General features: G+C 41.5%; 1 protein-coding gene across 8 annotated transcripts in view; it reads left to right on the top strand.

Annotated features, from left to right (window-relative positions):
• Window positions 1-19,511, top strand: part of SGIP1 (SH3GL interacting endocytic adaptor 1) — a 198,697-nt gene that overhangs the window by 174,992 nt on the left and 4,194 nt on the right. For all 8 annotated transcript variants that reach the window (XM_046645840.1, XM_046645841.1, XM_046645843.1 and 5 more), the window contains 3 exons: window positions 9,753-9,908; window positions 14,718-14,850; window positions 18,185-18,387. In XM_046645840.1, the coding sequence (XP_046501796.1) occupies window positions 9,753-9,908; window positions 14,718-14,850; window positions 18,185-18,387 (492 nt within the window). The remainder of the gene's footprint in view (window positions 1-9,752; window positions 9,909-14,717; window positions 14,851-18,184; window positions 18,388-19,511) is intronic.

The raw sequence follows: 19,511 nt of genomic DNA on the forward strand, positions 1-19,511 counted from the left end.
ACATGACAGGAGCCTGGTGCTGGAGAGTCCACCTGCCCTGCAGGATCTGGGGCCTGGGGCAGCCATGTGCACTGCAGGAGCCAGATGCCCAGAAGGCTGCCTGTGCTACTGGGCACTAGCAAATCCACACACCGGGGGTGCCACATGCACTGCAGGAGTCACACACAGCCCTCCTGCGCTGCAAGAGCCTGGCACGAGATAAACCCCGAGTACTGCAGAGCCTGCCCAGCCAGCACGCTGGAACAGGAGGGAAAAATCTCTTCTTCCTGCAGTATCTTTCCAGCACCCTCTGCTGACAAAACATGGTGCTCGTTGGCAAAGAAAAAATACATGCAGGGTTCAACAGTAATTTTCTCAGAGCAGGCACTAATTTAATGGAACTATATTGATTTTATATAGAAATTGATACAATGATTCTAAATTTCATGTGGAAATGCAAAAGACCTACAATAGCCAAAACAACTTTGAAAAAAGAACAAAGTTGGTGGACTAACACTACTTAATTTCAGAACTATTACAAAGCTACAGTAATCAAGACAGTGTGGTATTGGTGAAAAGACAGACAAAAAAGATCTGGGGAACAGAATAGAGAATCCAGAAATAGACCCACACATAGATGGAGAACTGAATTTGACCAGAATTGCCAAGTGGAGAAATTCAGTGGAGAAAGGACAGTCTTTTCTCAACAAGTGGCGCTAGAACAATCAAGCATCCATATCCACACACTTAAAAATGAACTTGAATCCGTTCCTCACACCTTATACAGCAATTGACTAAAAATGGGTCATAAAGCTAAATGTAAAGCTAAACGTGAAAAACTTGTAGAAGAAAATACAGGTGAAACTTTTGTGACCTTGGATTGGCAGAGATTTCTTAGACAGGATTCTAAAAAAATAAATTAATTGATACAATCCATAAAAGAATAAACTGATCAATTAAAAACTTCTTCCCTTCCAAGGTCCTCTTAGGAGAAAGAAAAAGCAAGTCACAGACTGGGAAAAAAAATCTTTGCAAAGCATGTATCTGATAAGTGATTTGTATACAAAATGTATAAAGAACTCTCAAAATTCAATAAGAAAATAGAAAACTCAATTTAAAAATTGGTAGAAAATTTGAGCAGGCACTTGCCCAAAGCAGGTAACTGATGACAAATAAGAACATGAAAAGATGCTTAAGATCATTAGCCATTAGGGAAATGCAGGTTAAAACAACAATGAGAGAGGGAGAAGATCCAAGATGGCGCCGTGAGTAGTCCTCTTTGTCTCTCGCCCTTCGAGTCTACAATTATTTGGACACTTATCGCTTGACAAAGGATATCCAGACAGCATCTCAGGACGTCTGAGACACCCACGCGACTATACATTGGAAGGCGGATGGACTTTCCTCCGGGAGGATGTGGAAATAGGTGAAAACTCTCCGACCCCGACGGGCAGCCTAGTACCCGCAAGCGGCTTTCTTCCAACGGACGCCCCCAGAGGATCCACACACATCTAGGGCAGGAGCGAGAACACAACAGAGGAGCGACGGTGGAAACAGGTGACCAGAACCCTACCTAAACCCCCCGCAATTACTCCTAAACGCAGAGGGAAACTTTGGAGTTGCACACCTGAGCCCGCGGGGAGAGTCTCTCCCCGCCATTGGCGGGGAGACCCAGCCTGGTGCTCGGGGCGCCCAGAGGGTCCCAGAGAGAGACACGGAGGGCACGGAGGTCTCCCAGCTGCCGTTGCCCGCCCCGTGGGACTAGGGATTGCAGGAGATCTCGGAGAGGACCGGGGCTGGGGGAACTTTCAAAGGCCAGTTCTGCGACCCGGAGGGGAAGCACCGGAGCTTCGCCCGGGCAGCAGACAAAACTCTCTGTCTGCCGTTAGCAGAGGGGCCACGCTGAGCATTCACGGCTCCGGGAGAGGCCCGGAGAGAATCCCAGAGGGCGGGGCGACCCCCAGCTGCCGTTGCCCGCCCCGTGGGGCTAGGGATTGCCAGAGATCTCGGAGAGGACCGGGGCGGGGGGAACTTTCAAAGGCCGGTTCTGCGACCCGGAGGGGAAGTGCCGGAGTTCCGCCAGGCAGCAGACAAAACTCTCTGTCTGCCATTAGCAGAGGGGCCACGCCCAGCATTCAGGGCTCCCGGCAGAGGCCCGGAGAGAATCCCAGAGGGCGGGGCGACCTCCTAGCTGCCGTTGCCCGCCCCGTGAGGCTAGGGATTGCCGGAGATCTCGGAGAGGACTGGGGCTGGAGAGAGTTCCAGAGACCCAGCTTAGTAGCCTAGGGGGAAACCCTACAGGCTCACAGCAGCCTTAGGGAAAGCCTCTGCACAGCACCAGTAGAAGGCACCCAGCCACCAGCCACAAGGCTGGAAGACCCCAGGGCAAAAGCAGCATAGCTAGGTGTACTAACCACAGACTGTAGAAGATGCCAATAGCTCTCCTGCGACCCATAGAGGACAAGTGAGATTTGGTGGGTGCCAACAGCAACGGAGCGACAAATATAAGTGATCCCACCCCTGGCCGCTGGAAAAGCCCATAACACCGTTGCAGACCCGAAGGAGAGAGCACATCTAGGTGGGCTGCAACAGTAGGCACCTGCAGCCTGAAGCCCCCCGGTGACGGCCCCCACGGCAGAGGAGGGAATCCAAAGGGCCACTGTGGCTACGAAGAGGGGCCCAGGCCCAGTTAGCAACTACGGACAGGGTTCCTGGTTGGTGAAGTATAAACAGCTGCTCCCCCCACCGCAGCAGCTGAAACAAGTGAAAGGAGCAACTAAACTCTATCTCCATGCGGAGGCACAAATCAACAACATCAAGCAATATGAAAAAATACATTAAATCTCCAGAACAGAAAGAAAGTAACAAATACACAGAAAACAATCCCAAAGAAAATGAGATATATAACCTAAATGATGATGACTTCAAAACAGCCATCATTAAGATTCTCAAAGAGTTAAGAGAGAATTCTGACCGACAACTCAACGAGTTCAGGAGCTATGTCACAAAAGAGTTTGATACGATAAAGAAGAACCAAACAGAAATATTGGAAATGAAGAACACAATAGAGGAGATTAAGAAAAATCTAGATGCTCTGAACAGTAGGGCCGATAATATGGAGGAAAGAATTAGCAATTTGGAAGATGGCAATATAGAATTGTTGCAGGCAGAGGAGGAGAGAGAAGCAAGACTTAAAAGAAATGAAGAAACTCTCCGAGAATTATCAGACACGATTAGGAGATGCAACGTAAGGATTATAGGTATACCAGAGGGAGAAGAGAAGGAGAAAGGGGCAGAAAACCTATTCAAAGAAATAATGGCTGAGAACTTCCCAAATCTGGTGAGGGAGATGGATCTTCAGGTGACAGAAGCCAATAGATCTCCAAACTTTATCAATGCAAGAAGACCAACTCCACGGCATATGGTAGTGAAGCTAGCAAAAGTCAACGACAAGGAGAAAATATTAAGGACAGCCAGGCAAAAGAAACTAACCTACAAAGGAACCCCCATCAGGCTATCAGCAGATTTCTCAGCAGAAACTTTACAGGCTAGAAGAGAGTGGAATGATATATTCAAAAATCTGAAGGACAAAAATCTACAGCCGAGAATTCTCTACCCAGCGAAAATATCCTTCAAATACGATGGAGAAATAAAAACTTTCCCAGATAAACAAAAATTAAGGGAGTTCATTGCCACAAAACCTCCTCTTCAGGAAATCCTCAGGAAAACCCTCATTCCTGAAAAATCCAAAAAAGGAAAGGGGCTACAAAACCAAGAGCAGAGGAGATAAGTAGAAGGACAACAACAGAGAGTAGCAGCTCTACATCAGAACAGATTAAACCATGGGACGAGAAACAAAGGAAACTGAAGAAAACCAGAAAACAAGACACAAAATGGGAGTGGTAGGCCCCCACATCTCAATAATCACTCTAAATGTAAATGGATTGAACTCCCCAATCAAAAGACACAGAGTGGCAGGATGGATCAAAGAACAAGACCCAACAATATGCTGCCTCCAGGAAACACACCTCAGCCCCAAAGACAAACACAGACTCAGAGTGAAGGGATGGAGAACAATACTCCAAGCTAATAATGAACAAAAGAAAGCAGGTGTCACTATACTAATATCAGACAAGGTAGATTTCAAAGCAAAACAGATAAAGAAAGATAAAGAGGGACAGTATATAATGATAAAAGGGACTCTCCACCAAGAAGACATAACACTTATAAATATATACGCACCCAACACAGGAGCACCAAAATTTGTAAAGCAACTCTTAATAGAACTAAAAGAAGACATCAACAACAATACAATAATAGTAGGGGACCTCAACACACCATTAACACCAATGGACAGAACATCCAGACAGAAAATCAACAAGGAAATAATAGAATTAAATGAAAAATTAGACCAGATGGACTTAATAGATATATATAGACCACTTCATCCAAAAACAGCAGGTTACACATTCTTCTCAAGTGCACATGGAACATTCTCAAGGATTGACCATATTTTGGGAACCAAAGCAAACATCAATAAATACAAGAGAGTTGAAATAATATCAAGCATCTTTTCTGATCATAACGCTATTAAACTAGAAATCAACTACAAGAAAAAAGCAGAGAAAGGTGCAAAAATGTGGAGACTAAACAACACGCTTCTCAACAAACAATGGATCATTGAAGAAATTAAAGAAGAAATCAAATATTATCTGGAGACAAATGAAAATGAGAACACGACATACCAAATCATTTGGGATGCAGCAAAAGCAGTCCTAAGAGGGAAATTCATTGCAATACAGGCTCACCTCACTAAATAAGAAAAAGCTCACGTAAGCAACCTCAAACGACACCTAACAGAACTAGAAAAAGAAGAACAAACAAAGCCCAGAGTCAGTAGAAGGAGGGAAATAATAAAAATAAGAGCAGAAATAAACAATATTGAAACAAAAAAGACAATAGAAAGGATCAATGAAACAAAGAGTTGGTTCTTCGAAAGAATTAACGAAATTGACAAACCCCTAGCCAGACTCACCAAGAAAAGAAGAGAGAAATCGCAAATTAATAAAATCAGGAATGACAGAGGAGAAATCACAACAGATACCAATGAAATACAAGAGATCATAAGAGAATACTATGAAAAACTATATGCCAACAAATTGAACAACCTGGAAGAAATGGACAAATTCCTAGACTCCTACAATCTCCCCAAACTGAATCAGGAAGAAATGGAGAATCTGGATAGACCAATCACAAGTAAGGAAATAGAAACGGTAATCAAAAACCTCCCCAAAAACAAGAGTCCAGGACCAGACGGCTTCTCTGGAGAATTCTACTAAACATTCAAAGAAGACTTAATACCTATTCTCCTCAAACTGTTCCAGAAAATTGAGAAAGATGGAGAACTCCCTAACACATTCTATGAAGCCAACATCACTCTGATCCCCAAACCTGACAAGGACAACACAAAGAAGGAGAACTACAGGCCGATATCACTGATGAACATAGATGCAAAAATCCTCAACAAAATTTTGGCAAACCAATTACAGCAATACATCAAAAAGATTATACACCATGATCAAGTGGGATTTATACCAGGGACACAGGGATGGTTCAACATCCGCAAGTCAATCAACGTGATACACTACATCAACAAAATGAAAAACAAAAACCACATGATCATCTCAATAGATGCAGAGAAAGCATTCGACAAGATCCAACACCCATTTATGATAAAAACCCTCAGTAAAATGGGTATAGAAGGAAAGCACCTCAACATAATAAAGGCCATATATGATAGACCCACAGCCAACATCATACTCAATGGACAAAAGCTGAAAGCCATCCCTCTGAGGACAGGAACAAGACAAGGGTGCCCACTTTCACCACTCCTATTCAACATAGTACTGGAGGTGCTGGCCAGAGCAATTCGGCAGGAAAAAGAAATAAAAGGAATCCAAATAGGTAACGAAGAAGTAAAACTCTCGTTGTTTGCAGACGACATGATCCTTTACATAGAAAACCCCAAAGAATCCACAGAAAAACTATTAGAAATAATCAACAACTACAGCAAAGTAGCAGGGTATAAAATTAACGTGCATAAATCAGTAGCATTTCTATACACTAACAATAAACTAACAGAAAAAGAACTCAAGAACTCTATCCCATTCACAATCGCAACGAAAAGAATAAAATACCTTGGGATAAACTTAACCAAGGAAGTGAAGGATCTATACAATGAAAACTACAAGACTTTCTTGAAAGAAATAGGCGATGACATAAAGAGATGGAAAAACATTCCTTGCACATGGATTGGAAGAATAAACATAGTTAAAATGTCCATACTACCTAAAGCAATATACAGATTCAATGCTATCCCAATCAGAATCCCAAGAACATTCTTCTCAGAAATTGAACAAACAATCCTAAAATTCATATGGGGGAACAAAAGACCGCGAATTGCTAAAGCAATCCTGAGCAAGAAAAACAAAGCCGGCGGAATCACAATCCCCGATTTCAAAACATACTACAAAGCTACAGTGATCAAAACAGCATGGTACTGGTACAAAAACAGGTCCACAGATCAATGGAACAGAATTGAAAGCCCAGAGATAAAACCACACATCTATGGACAGCTAATCTTAGACAAAGGAGCAGAGGGCCTACAATGGAGAAAAGAAAGTCTCTTCAACAAATGGTGCTGGGAAAACTGGACAGCCACATGCAAAAGATTGAAAATTGACCATTCTTTTTCACCACACACCAAAATAAACTCAAAATGGATCAAAGACCTAAAGATTAGGCCTGAGACAATAAGTCTTTTGGAAGAGAATATAGGCAGTACACTCTTTGACATCAGTTTCAAAAGAATCTTTTCGGACACTGTAACTCCTCAGTTGAGGGAAACAATAGAAAGAATAAACAAATGGGACTTCATCAGACTAAAGAGCTTCTTCAAGGCAAGGGAAAACAGAATTGAAACAAAAAAACAGCTCACTAATTGGGAAAAAACATTTACAAGCCACTTATCCAACAAAGGGTTAATCTCCATAATATACAAAGAACTCACACTGCTTAACAACAAAAAACAAACAACCCGATCAAAAAATGGGCAGAGGACATGAACAGACATTTCTCAAAAGAAGATATGAATATGGCCAATAGACACATGAAAAGATGTTCATCATCGCTAATCATCAGGGAAATGCAAATCAAAACTACACTAAGATATCACCTTAACCCCGTTAGATTGGCAAAAACATCCAAAACCAAGAACAACAAATGTTGGAGAGGTTGTGGAGAAAGAGGAACCCTCATACACTGTTGGTGGGAATGCAAACTGGTACAGCCACTATGGAAAACAGTATGGAGATTTCTCAAAAAGTTAAAAATAGAAATACCCTATGACCCAGCCATCCCATTACTGGGTATCTATCCTAAGAACCTGATATCAGATATCTCAAGAGTCCGTTGCACCCCTATGTTCATCGCAGCATTATTTACAATAGCCAAGACGTGGAACCAGCCTACATGCCCAGAAACTGATGATTGGATAAAGAAGATGTGGTATATATACACAATGGAATACTACTCAGCCAAAAAAAAAGACGAAATTGGCCCATTCACAACAACGTGGATGGACCTCGAGGGCATTATGTTAAGCGAAATAAGTCAGTCAGAGAAAGACGAACTCTATATGACTCCACTCATAGGTGGAAATTAGTATATTGAGAAGGAGATCTGATCGGTGGTTACCAGGGAAAAGGGGGGGTGGGGGGAGGGTACGGAGGGGGAAGTGGTGTACCCACAACATGACTAACAAAAATGTACAACTGAAATCTCACAAGGTTGTAATCTATCATAACATTAATAAAAAAAGAAAAAAGAAAAAAAAAAGAAAAAAAAAAAGGGATGCTGTAAAATTGGCCAAATTGGGGGAGAAAAGAGTATATTATTGTCATGACCAGAAAGACAAAATCTATAAAGCCTAAATGAGATATAAAGAACATCAATAATTAATTAATAATACCTCAAATATTTATTGTTTCTGAGTGTTCTTGGTAATACAAAGAACAATTTTAAGTACACACAAATTTAAATTAACCCAAATACATAACGAGAAACTATGCCCATATTTGTTTTGTGGGCTTCTTTTATGAGAAAAGATGAAAAATGAATCTCAGTGATAAAACTTTCCACATGAAAGTCTAATCAACCATCTCAGCCATCAGTAGGTGTGAAAGTTATGTTTCCAGATTTTAAATCCTTATTCAGTAAGGTTAACCCTTATCGCTCTTCACCTTTCTAAAATCTCACTTCAAATTTTTTAACTGAATATGTGATTTCCCCTAGAAATGCCGAAAGGAATTTTTATACTGAATGAAATAAAAATAGATGCTGCTGATACATCTAGACCAAAATTAAAAGTCACAGTGAGCAAAAAAAAAAAAAAAAAAAAAAAACAACAATGAGAAGCCACTACTCACCTATTAGAATGGCTAAAATTCAAAAGATAGATCCTACCAGGTGTTGGTAAGGATGTGGAAAAACTGTACTCTCCTACGCAGCTGTATTTTTCCACTTTAGAAAACAGTTTAGCAGTTTCTTAAAAAGTTAAAGGTGCGCCTACCATGTGATCTGGTGATTCCATTCCTGTATACTCATCCAAGAGAAATGACAGCACATGCCCATACAAAGATGGAGCATGCCTCTTCATCACAGCTTTATCTGCAACAGGCAAAAGCTCGGAAGAATCCAAATGTTCTTCAACAGATGAATGAACAACAAAAAACAAAACCTCTGGTACATCCCTATGCTAGCTGGCAGTGAAAAGTTATGAACTATTGATGCATACACTACAAGGAGGAATCTCAAAATAATTATGCTGAGTGGAAGAAGCCAAACCAAAGAAAATTTGCATTCCTTGCGATTCTGTTTATATAACATTTTAGAAAGTGCAAACTAATGTGTAGTGTCAGGAAGCATATTAGCGGTGGCGTAGGGTTGAGGAGTGGAAGGAAGGAGAAGAGCAGGAGAGAGAGATTACAAAAATGCAGGAGGAAAGTTTTAGGAATGTTGGGTATGTCTGTTATCTTGGTTGTATGATGGTTTCACAGTTGTATGCTATGTCAAAAATTACAGAATTTTACACTATAATTGAGAGCCATTTATTATATGTCACTTATACATCAATAAAGCCCTTTTTTAAAAAACAAGATTATTCTTCCTTCCAAAGTATCCTCCTATTGTGTTAACTTATATAATTATTTTACAATTTCAACCAAATAGACGAGCGAATGGAATGAAGATCTAGTTAAGTGGGAAGCCAGAAGTTTACCTCGTGAGAATATAGAAGAACATGCTTGAGGCATGTGTCATGTTACTCAAAGTCAAACAAGTCCTGGAGAACAGTGTGATAACATTGTGTAATTTAATATCTTCAAATATGCTGTCGAAAATTCAGAAGTCAGAGAGAGAACCACCAGAATAGATGATTCTATTTGTAAGGTGAACATTTAGACTTTTCTACAGGAGGGGAAAAGCTGCACTTTTCTTCTTACAGTTCAAAAACACATTTAAAAAAATGGCCACTTTTTTCGGATGAATATTAAAACAAACCATTGAGTTCTCGGGGCTTAAAAGTGAATTAGCAGTTGAGAGTGGAATTGTAAGAGCTTACGTTTTGGCTCCTCTGCTGCATAATGCCTTTTTCACCACTGTTTTGATTCACACATGTTGACCCATGTTTCCTCTCCTGTGTTTTGATGCGCCAGATGTATTGTGAAGATTACCGGAGAAATGGTGTTGTCCTTTCCTGCCGGCATCACCAGACACTTTGCCAACAACCCATCGCCAGCGGCTCTGACTTTCCGGGTGATAAATTTCAGCAGGTTAGAACACGTCCTGCCAAATCCCCAACTTCTCTGCTGGTAAATATATTTTGCACGAATTTTTTAGAGATGTGTGTGGCTTCGAGCTTTATGCTTAGGTGGGGGATATACCTTAGCAAGAGAGCAGCACTGTAGAGAAATTACCACTGCGCAGATACGTTTGTAGATTCACACCCAGAACTCTCACCCGCTCTAGTTTCTGTGGGTGGTTGTGTGTGTGCATGTATGTATTTTAATGGTCAACTGTCTCAAGTGGCTAATGAGCCGTTTAGAGTAATGAAGTCTGTGTTAGTGACAATTTATTCATTGTCTGTTTTACTTACCATCGGTAGACAATGGGTGAGGATGGTGGGAAAAGAGCCCAATAAAAGGAGTACAAGCCATTTGTTGCATTAGCATCTTTTTAAACCAAGTGATATTTGAGCTGTGAGCTACTCTTCATATGAGCTTAAAAATCTGTTTTGTGAAACATGTAATTCCACTGTGAGGTAATTGTTTTGATAGAACTTTATGTGTATGACATCAAAGAAGCTTCTGTGAATTTGGTTATGTAAATATACTTCTTCACGTTTCCTATTAAATCTGAATATGATTGTCTTTATCATATAAATGCACACGCATATTCACGCAAACACACACAGTACATGCCATTAAAGATGATCAACTATACAAATTAACTATTTGCAATGGATGAGATGAAAAGAGTTCTTCTTGACAGCTCCTCTCTATCAGCACGTCCTGATATTGCATCTAAAAATCTCCCTAAAGTGGCCACTTTTTCCCCTGCATGGTGAACTCCCTTGTCCAGGTGACCATTGTCATTTCCCTGGACCACAGCATTGCCTTCCCTCTTCCTTCTCAGCATCCAAACTTGCCCCCTTCCTACGTTTGTCACACAACAGCCAGATGAACTTTTATGAGGCGAATCAGGTCGTCCTTGCTCATAACCTCTGGTGACTCCACATTGCATCTGGACCAGAATCCAGACCTGTTACCATCGCCTGTGAGGCCCTGAGCCGTCCGCTCCTCTCGGTCCTCATCTCCCGCCATCCTGCCTCAGCAGCCTTGTAGCTCCAGCCAGTCCTGCCAGATGTCAAACGGGCTGAGTCCTTCCCCCCCAGGGCTTTGTGTGCTTGTTTCCTCTGCCTCCAATACCCTTCCCACCCTTCTTCACCTGACTCCTACTTATCCTTCAGGTCTCAGTCCCGCTCAGCCTCCCCTGACCATCCCACTCTCCTCTCCACCCCCAGCCACCATTCCCAAATTGAATACTGTGTCCTCTTGTTATTTCCCCTCAGGTTCCCTATTCTCTCCCTTTGTCACACTTAATAAATTAGTAATTATATATCCATTCGTGTTTCTTCATCCACCCATCTCCTCACTAGACTGTAAAATCCGTGAGGGAATGGAGCACATCTATAGTTCACCACCACGTCCTCAGCACCTTCCCCTGAGCTTGGCATCTAATGAGGACTGGAGTAATAGTGTTGAATGAAGGAACAACTTGACTATAATTTAAAGAATTTAGTCAAGTCAGATATTTATGTAGAAATAACTAAAAGTTGTTGCTATTTAGAATTTGAGGACGAATATAGTCACTCATTTTCTTGACTGAATGAGAGTTTTTCATTCCAGTGGTAAAAAAACAAGTCATGGGGGGCTGGCCTAGTGGCATAATGGTTAAGTTCGTGTGCTCTGCTTCAGTGGCCTGGGATTCATGGGTTCAGATCCCAGGCCCGGACCTACACACTGCTCATCAAGCCATGCTGAGGTGGTGTCCCACATACAAAATAGAGGAAGACTGGCATAGATGTTAGCTCAGCGACAATCTTCCTCAAGCAGAAAGAAGAAGATTGGCAACAGATGTTAACTCAGGGCCAATCTTCCTCACCAGAAAAACAAAAACAGGTCCTTCAGGTGATTACCAAGATCACCTCCTCCTCCTTTCAATGTCTTAACCGGCAAACTTGATTCTAGGTTTAAAGGTGTGACAGAAATCATTGCCCAGTAAATGAAAAACAAATGTGAAATGATCAAGATTGGAAGTCAGCAACTTCTTATTTCAGTTTCCCTCCACGGTTTTTCCTTAAAGATTGGCACCTGAGCTAGCAACTTTTGCCAATCTCCTTTTTTTTCTTTTGTTTTCTCCCAAAGCCCCCCAGTACATAGTTGTATATTCTCGTTGTGAGTGCCTCTGGTTGTGCTATGTGGGACGTCGCCTCAGCATGGCCTGACGAGCAGTGCGATGTCCATGCCAAGAACTCAAACCTGTGAAACCCTGGGCCACCAAAGCAGAGCGTGTGGACTTAACCACTCCGCCACGGGGCCGGCCCCTCCCTCCATGTTTTTGTTGTGCACATTGAGCGAATTCATTTTATTTTTTGAGGTTCCTCCATCTGAAATTAGGAATTAGGTACCGCCATCTCACTGGCTTGTTTGTAATATGACTGGTGTGATAGTTACAGTTTTTGTTGCATTTTTAGGCAGTTATGTTGCCAAGTTCTTAGGCATATGTGCAATATAATATAATTATATTAATATATCAGTCATGAATTGAATTAAGTATTCTGAGAATGTTTTTGTTTGGCAAAACGGTATATAGACCCTTAAATTATTATTTGCTAAAATAAAGAAATAGAAAACGAAAATAAAATGTTGTCATTAATTTAGACCTTGTTGACTTTAAATATGTGATTATTGTGTCAGGGCTGTGATTGGTAACGCGTTAGTCATATGGCCTATTTGGTTTTGTTACACAGTACTGCTCACCACCACAGCTACCACCCCCAATTTTTAAAAGGCAAGGTAACCAAGCATTATTCTCAATTACAAGGCAAGCCTTTCACATCTACCGTCTTACCCCCAGCCTATTCTCTCATTTGTGTTTACTGGAAAACTTCATTTATGCTGGAAGTTGGGCCCCAGGAGATATTGGGGTTTGCAAGTCCTGCGACAGGGACCAAATTGAGGTTTACTTCTACTTTTCCCTTATGAAAGGGGTTTGCTTGTAAAAGATGCTCAGGAACAATTATTAAACTAATTATGAGACTAAAGAATTCTCAAGTCTTCTTGAGCATTCAAGAATTGCATCTCTGTGCAAGCATTTGATGGGCAAAGCTTTCTGGAATATTTATTAAAGCAAGTTCTCTGAGGAATTATTTTAGACATAGGACTATTATTTAGACATATTTTGTTATTGAACTTAGTAAATGCATTTCGTTAAAAAAAATAGTATAATTGAAATTCTCCCCAATTATTCACATCTACTTGGTACAAATTCATGACACGTTGCCGGATATTAATTCCCCACCTTTGTTTTGTTATAGTAAGAAAGTATAACCTGTAGGAAGACTGACCTGGGCTGGAATCCTGACTCTGTGACTTCTTAGCTGTTCAACTTTAAGCAAATTGCGTAATTTCTCTGAACCTCTGTTACTCTTATCTCCTACCTTCTAGTGTAGCTACAGCTCCAGAAGCTCTGGGTCACTTGGATGCTGTTAGATAAGAAAAGTTTAGACAGCCGTTCTCAGCATCCTTAGCTCTGCTTGACCAGGAGCAGAGTCTCAGAGGCCGAGAGTCTTCTCCATCCACTCCCTACGTGCCCAGAGTCCTAGAGCTTTGCTTTGTCCTCAACAACCTATCCCAAGGCCCAGCGAGCCACATGGGCCATGCTGAGACCTGGAGCCACAACCACTGCCTCCTAACAGACCAGTAGCAGTTTTAAGGCCCTGATACCTCTGACTCAGCCCTCTTGATCTGTTTGACTTCTGGAGGCTGGATCGTGGCGACTTAGGTTCGACCTGCCTTCATCACTTTATTGCTGCCAACTCTCTCTCTTCTTAACCTCTAATTTTCTCTTCTTACAACATTTGCTCATCTTTAAAAAGGAAGATAGTTCTTCTTTGAAGGGCAAATTTTAATGAAATGGTTTATAATATATCTAACAGAATACCTAAGCACATAATAGGTGCTCCTAAAATTGTAGCCGCTATTGTTGTGTTATACAGAGTACTCTGAAAGTGAAATCTCAGTAAAGGAGTTGTACGTCAGATTACTCAATCACCTGGACCCTCAGTTTCCTCGTCATGAGCGAAGTGAGCAGATGCTTGTCACACTCTTGCCCGACTCCTCCTGTCTTTAACACAAGCATTTGCAAGACATGGACAGGCTCTGAGCAGAGCTAATGACTTCCACAGGAACACAGGACTCCTTAGTTCCTCAAGACTGCACCTCTCTCCTGGAACTACCGTGGTCGTTATCATTTAAACTCCAGGATCATCTCGTCAGTGAAGTGACTTTTGTTATGATTTAGATGCTTTTAGATGAAATTTTTCGAATGCTAAAAAGGTGGTCTGGTCATTTTAGTATCGCCCCTTTCTCCTCAGTTGGAGATAAAGACCATGTTAACATTGGGCCAAATATTTAACTCAATTTCTGAGAAACTACCGTTCAGGTCAATTCAAAAGAAAATCAATATACTCAGCTCTTTGATTGCATTAACCGACTAATTCAGGGGAAACTGGTGATGCAGAAAAGCCTATTAAGTTTGGGTTAATAAATAATTTACTGTTTAAAGCAACCAATTATCATCATGATTGCTTAATATTCCTGGGTAATCACTGAGATGTATAGCAATATAATAATGCTTCCACATGGGTATTAATCTATTAACGTAATACCATTCAGAACTACAATTGTGCTAAAACCATACTACTGTTAATAATATAATTTCTACAGATTGTCAAAGATGGATATAGAGATCAGATGGCAATTTGCTGAGATGCTGCTCTTGTGGTTTCCATCGATTATAAAATGCTACTCAATCATTTTTTGTTCCCAATTAAACAGCGATAATACCCAAAATGATGCCAATACCAAGGAATTCTGGGTAAACATGCCAAATTTGATGACTCACCTAAAGAAAGTGTCGGAACAGAAACCCCAGGCTACATATTATAATGTGGACATGCTCAAGTATCAGGTAAGCCTGTCTATACTGCCAGGGTGTCACTTTCACATTGTAAATGTATATTCTAATGTGCCTAACATTAAGTAAAAGTAAATAAAGCAACATTTCCTTTAATATTATTTAAAAGCTATAATTTGTAAGACAAAGATCTTAAAAGACTACTTGGAGACTGCTTGGTGAAAGGAATATTCATACATATCCTTACTAGTTTAAACTTACAAGAAAAATATTTTGTTAAAAAATTAGAGAAATATGCCACAAAAATGAAGCTTCAGAAAATTACATTAATTAAGATTACAAGTGTCAATAAACTAGTTCACTGTAATTTTGTTAAGAGCATTACTGTACTCAAACCTCTTATTTTAAATGACTAAATGTAAGCAGTCTGGTGTTTTCTCCTAACGTGACGGTCCTATGAAATAAATTCTAATGAAACTTATGTTAAGAGATCATTTAATCTTAAAACAATGTTCAGTACAGCACAGTAGAGTATATGAGGACTTTCATTCTGTGTTTAGGATTGCCCTTACCCCAAATCCTCACTGATCTAGTAAATAAGCCTATTTCAAACGAGGCTTCACTGGAGCCTGAGCAGCCCGTTGGTTCCCAGCCACTTGATCTCCCAGGTTATTTTTAATGCATTGTAGTTTTTGTGATCAAATATACTCAAATCATTTTTCTTAGATGAGGAAACTAAATTATTGTTTTTTTAAATTGTACTTTAATAGAAATCAGTGCATCTCAAACATGACTGTATTTACAATCATCAAGCTACTTGTAAACAAATGTTGGGTCTGACCTGGTGCTGAATATAGATGAAATAGGGATAGAGATGGAGATGGAGACGGAGATAGAGAGGATAGAGAGGAGACAGAGATAGAGATGTAGATAGAGATGATAGAGGTAGAGATAGAAACAGAGATAGAGATGATAGAGGGAGATGTCTCCTGGGCCCTGACACTCCCACACGTTTTGACTTAATTGGTTCAGGACGTGACCCAGGTATCTGTATTTTTCACAACTTCTCCAAGTGATTGTAACGCACCCTACAAGTTGAAAACCACTTATCTAGATCAGTGTAAGGAAATCATTGAAGGTAAAGTATCTAGGTGATGGTACATTTTACAAAAATGCAAATGAATATAATGTTTTTCCTGTAAGAATAGTATCATCTAAACTTTGAACATTATTGATAATAGTGAACAAATGATACAACAGAAATTCATCACTTTTATAATTAAATATGATAAAAATACATTTTTATTTAACTTTTTCCCCCCAAAGCATATAAACACACTTAGTGACTGCTTTAAACTTCTGAGAGAAGTAGGAAAGAGTAAGAAAGGGAAGTCCAGCGTACTTTTTCCCTGAATGAGAAGTTAAATTTCGGGACACATGCATGGTTCTTATGCCCAAAAAGGTAAAAACAAGACTGTAGTTGTTTTCTTTCATGAACTTTCGCTGAAAACAATGCATGTACATTTTCACTTCAGATTAAAATTTTTTTTGAAATCTTCAGTCCTGTGAGATTTTTTTAGTCTCCATACTTGTTACTAAGTGAACCTAGAAAGGAGACGAATGCACCTGTCACGCGACATGAGCCTGAGGTCAAGGGCTAAAGTGTGGGCAAGACTCTGGATTCCAGAGTGCAGTCAGCTGCATCCTGGCACTTGCCCCACCCCCCCGAAACCTCAGTTTCCTCACCTGCAAATCAGGATAATAATGATCACACCTAGATGTTTCGTGGGTTATTGTGAGGAGCTAGGAGCCCAGTAGATGTCCAAGCACTTGGTGAAATGTAATAGCCCCAGGCCCATCGTTTCATCATTTCATTCTCAAGTGTGCTCTGAGGAATCCCTTTGGTCGCTTTCAGTTGTGTTTTCATTGTTCTCAACAACGCAAAGATTTGGGAGGGAGGCACAGCCAGTGTTTTGTGGGATTGCCCTCCAATTGCAGCATGTTTGGTTTCTGGCCACCAGTAGCATCCCCCTGGAACTGGACAATAAAAACCACACCCTCACATTTCCAAAAAGTGCCTGGCTGGGTAGAGGAACCACTCTCAAGCAGAGAACTGCTGAGGATAAAGGGCAGACACAGGGCCAGGATAGCGAGCCGGCTCTGCTTGTGAGCTATCTTAAATAACAGGTTTCTAAATAAAAGTTTATTTGCAGAGGATTGTGCTGCTAAAAATATTGAAAGTTAAAAATTATAATGGTTATCTAAAATTGCCATCAAAAGCCATGTCTGTCATTTTATTAAAAAACTCATTCCTGGGCTTGTTTCTGCAGCAACCCCTCCTGCCTGTGTGCTCAACCTGCCCCAGGACCCTCTCCACGGTGTCCATGTGTGCAGACATTGCTCAGCCAATAAAGAGCTGTGTATATTCTTCCAAACCAGCAAGACTCATACTCCATGAATAAAACTGCAAGGACATAGACGCCCCCTCCCCAGCCCTCCAGTGTGTGTACTTGTACAAGGAGACTCTCCCAGAGCTAGTCATCGTCACAGGGAAGGATTGGGAAATAACAATACTCTGATTTTTTTCACTGTGGACCCAGAATTCAAGTTCATATTATTGTCTTTAGATAATTTTTGTTGATTCTTCAAACCTGGCTTTTCCTTAGTCAAACTCACAGTTGATTCTAACTGGAGCTGACAGTAGACAGTAGAATGCATCCCTCCCAGTTAGAGGATCTGGGTTCAAGCCCTTACTTTAGCAAATGCCAAAGGAGTAATAATAATCAGCTTCATCTAAATCAGTGGTTTCTTGGGAAGAGTAAATAGGATAAGACTATTAATAGGTAACGTTCATTAAAACCTTAGCTCCTTACCGTGTGCCAGACACTATGCCGAGTGTTTCACATAAAACACCTCCTTCAATCTTCCTGACAACTCTGTGGGTACGTGTTATTGCTATAACCCCCATTTGGCAGATGAGGAAATAACTGAGGCTCTGAAAGGCTTAGTGACTGATCCAAGATCACTCAGCTTTTAAGTGATAATCAGAAGTCAGACCCAGGAGTTCTAACTCCTTGGCGTCAGCTCCTAAGCAGGGTGCTACCACCTCCCTACACATAACGTGCATTGTAAGCTCTAAAGTGCTGTAGTGATTTTAGTAATTGATTTTATGTTTTTCATCTGTAACGGTTTGTCTGAAGGGCCCAGCTCTCCCTCACACGGTACCCTTCATGGTGATTTTCACCAGGAGCTCATTCGTGAGCAGCACAAACAATGGGATAACTCCTTGATATTTAAGTCTCTTCCTATGGGAGATAATCATAGCTTCTAGTTTTGTTTCAGATCAACAGTCGAGCCTAAAATATTCTCTTTCCTGTTGTTTGGCAAGGTGTCTGCCCAGGGCATTCAGTCCACGCCTCTGAACCTGGCGGTGAACTGGCGCTGTGAGCCGTCAAGCACTGACCTGCGCATAGATTACAAATACAACACAGATGCCATGACCACCGCCGTGGCCCTCAACAACGTGCAGTTCCTGGTCCCCATCGATGGAGGCGTCACCAAGCTGCAGGCCGTGCTCCCCCCAGCAGTCTGGTAAGGAGCCGCCATTCCCCTCCCTCTTCACCAAAGGGCTCCTCCGGGGCAAAGGGATGACAGACTTCTTAGCATTTGTGTTTCCCACAGGAGGAGATCACAGCAGGCCTGTGTGTCAGGGTTCAGGGCAGGAAACAGAAACCACTGTAGCTATTTTAAGCAGAAAATGATTTAACACAGGGATTTCGATGCTCACCCAATGGTGAAGGTGCTGGAGGAATAAGCTTTAGGCTGGATCTCCAAGAATGTTTCCCAGAGCACTGCAGAACTGGCCCACCAGGGGAGCTGCTGCCTCTGCCACAACCAAGAAGGAGAGAAATCAGAAGGCTGCCAGCGGAGCCACTGAATTCAAGAACCCACCACCACCACGTGGCTCCAGGGATGAGAAAGCTCCTACCAGCACTGCCCTAGCTGCTTCTCAACACCCACGAACCTGGAGACTGGACCAGAGCTCTGTTCTCAGAAGATCCCTCATCTCAGGTTGCTGCCAGCAGAAAACAGCCAAGAAAGCAGCAGAGAAAGGCCTCTGCCTCCTTTCTATCGTCCGTATCTCAAGTGGTGTATGTAATTGGTGAAGCATCCTACACCTAGGACCCTAGCTACAGGGGAGTCTGAGAAATGTAGGGTTTTGTTTTGTAGCCTCTGGACCATAAAATGGCACATTAGAGAAGGTATGGGAACAGAAACTGAATAGACACTGAGTACCAATAGCAGCTGTTAAAAAGAACTTATTCACCTAGAAAAAATACTCTAGTTTTTCCATACGATTGTCAGAAGCAAAAAGTAAAACACTACAAAAGCAAAAAAGCTGGGGCCAGCCCTGTGGCCGAGTGGTTAAGTTCCCACGCTCCACTTCAGTGGCCCAGGGTTTCGCTGGATCAGATCCTGGGTGCAGACGTGGTACCGCTCGTCAGGCCATGCTGAGGCGGCGTCCCACATGCCACAACTAGACGGACCCACAACTAAAAATACACGATTATTTACTGGGGGGCTTTGGGAGAAAAAGGAAAAATAAAATTTAAAAAAAAGAGGAAGATTAGTGACAGATGTTAGCTCACAGCCAATCTTCCTCACACACACAAATTATCCATTAGCTCCATTAAAAACTAAAAAGAAACAGGCAA

Source organism: Equus quagga, chromosome 18 (genome assembly GCF_021613505.1).
Source record: "Equus quagga isolate Etosha38 chromosome 18, UCLA_HA_Equagga_1.0, whole genome shotgun sequence".
In the NCBI taxonomy this organism is placed as follows: Eukaryota; Metazoa; Chordata; class Mammalia; order Perissodactyla; family Equidae; genus Equus; species Equus quagga.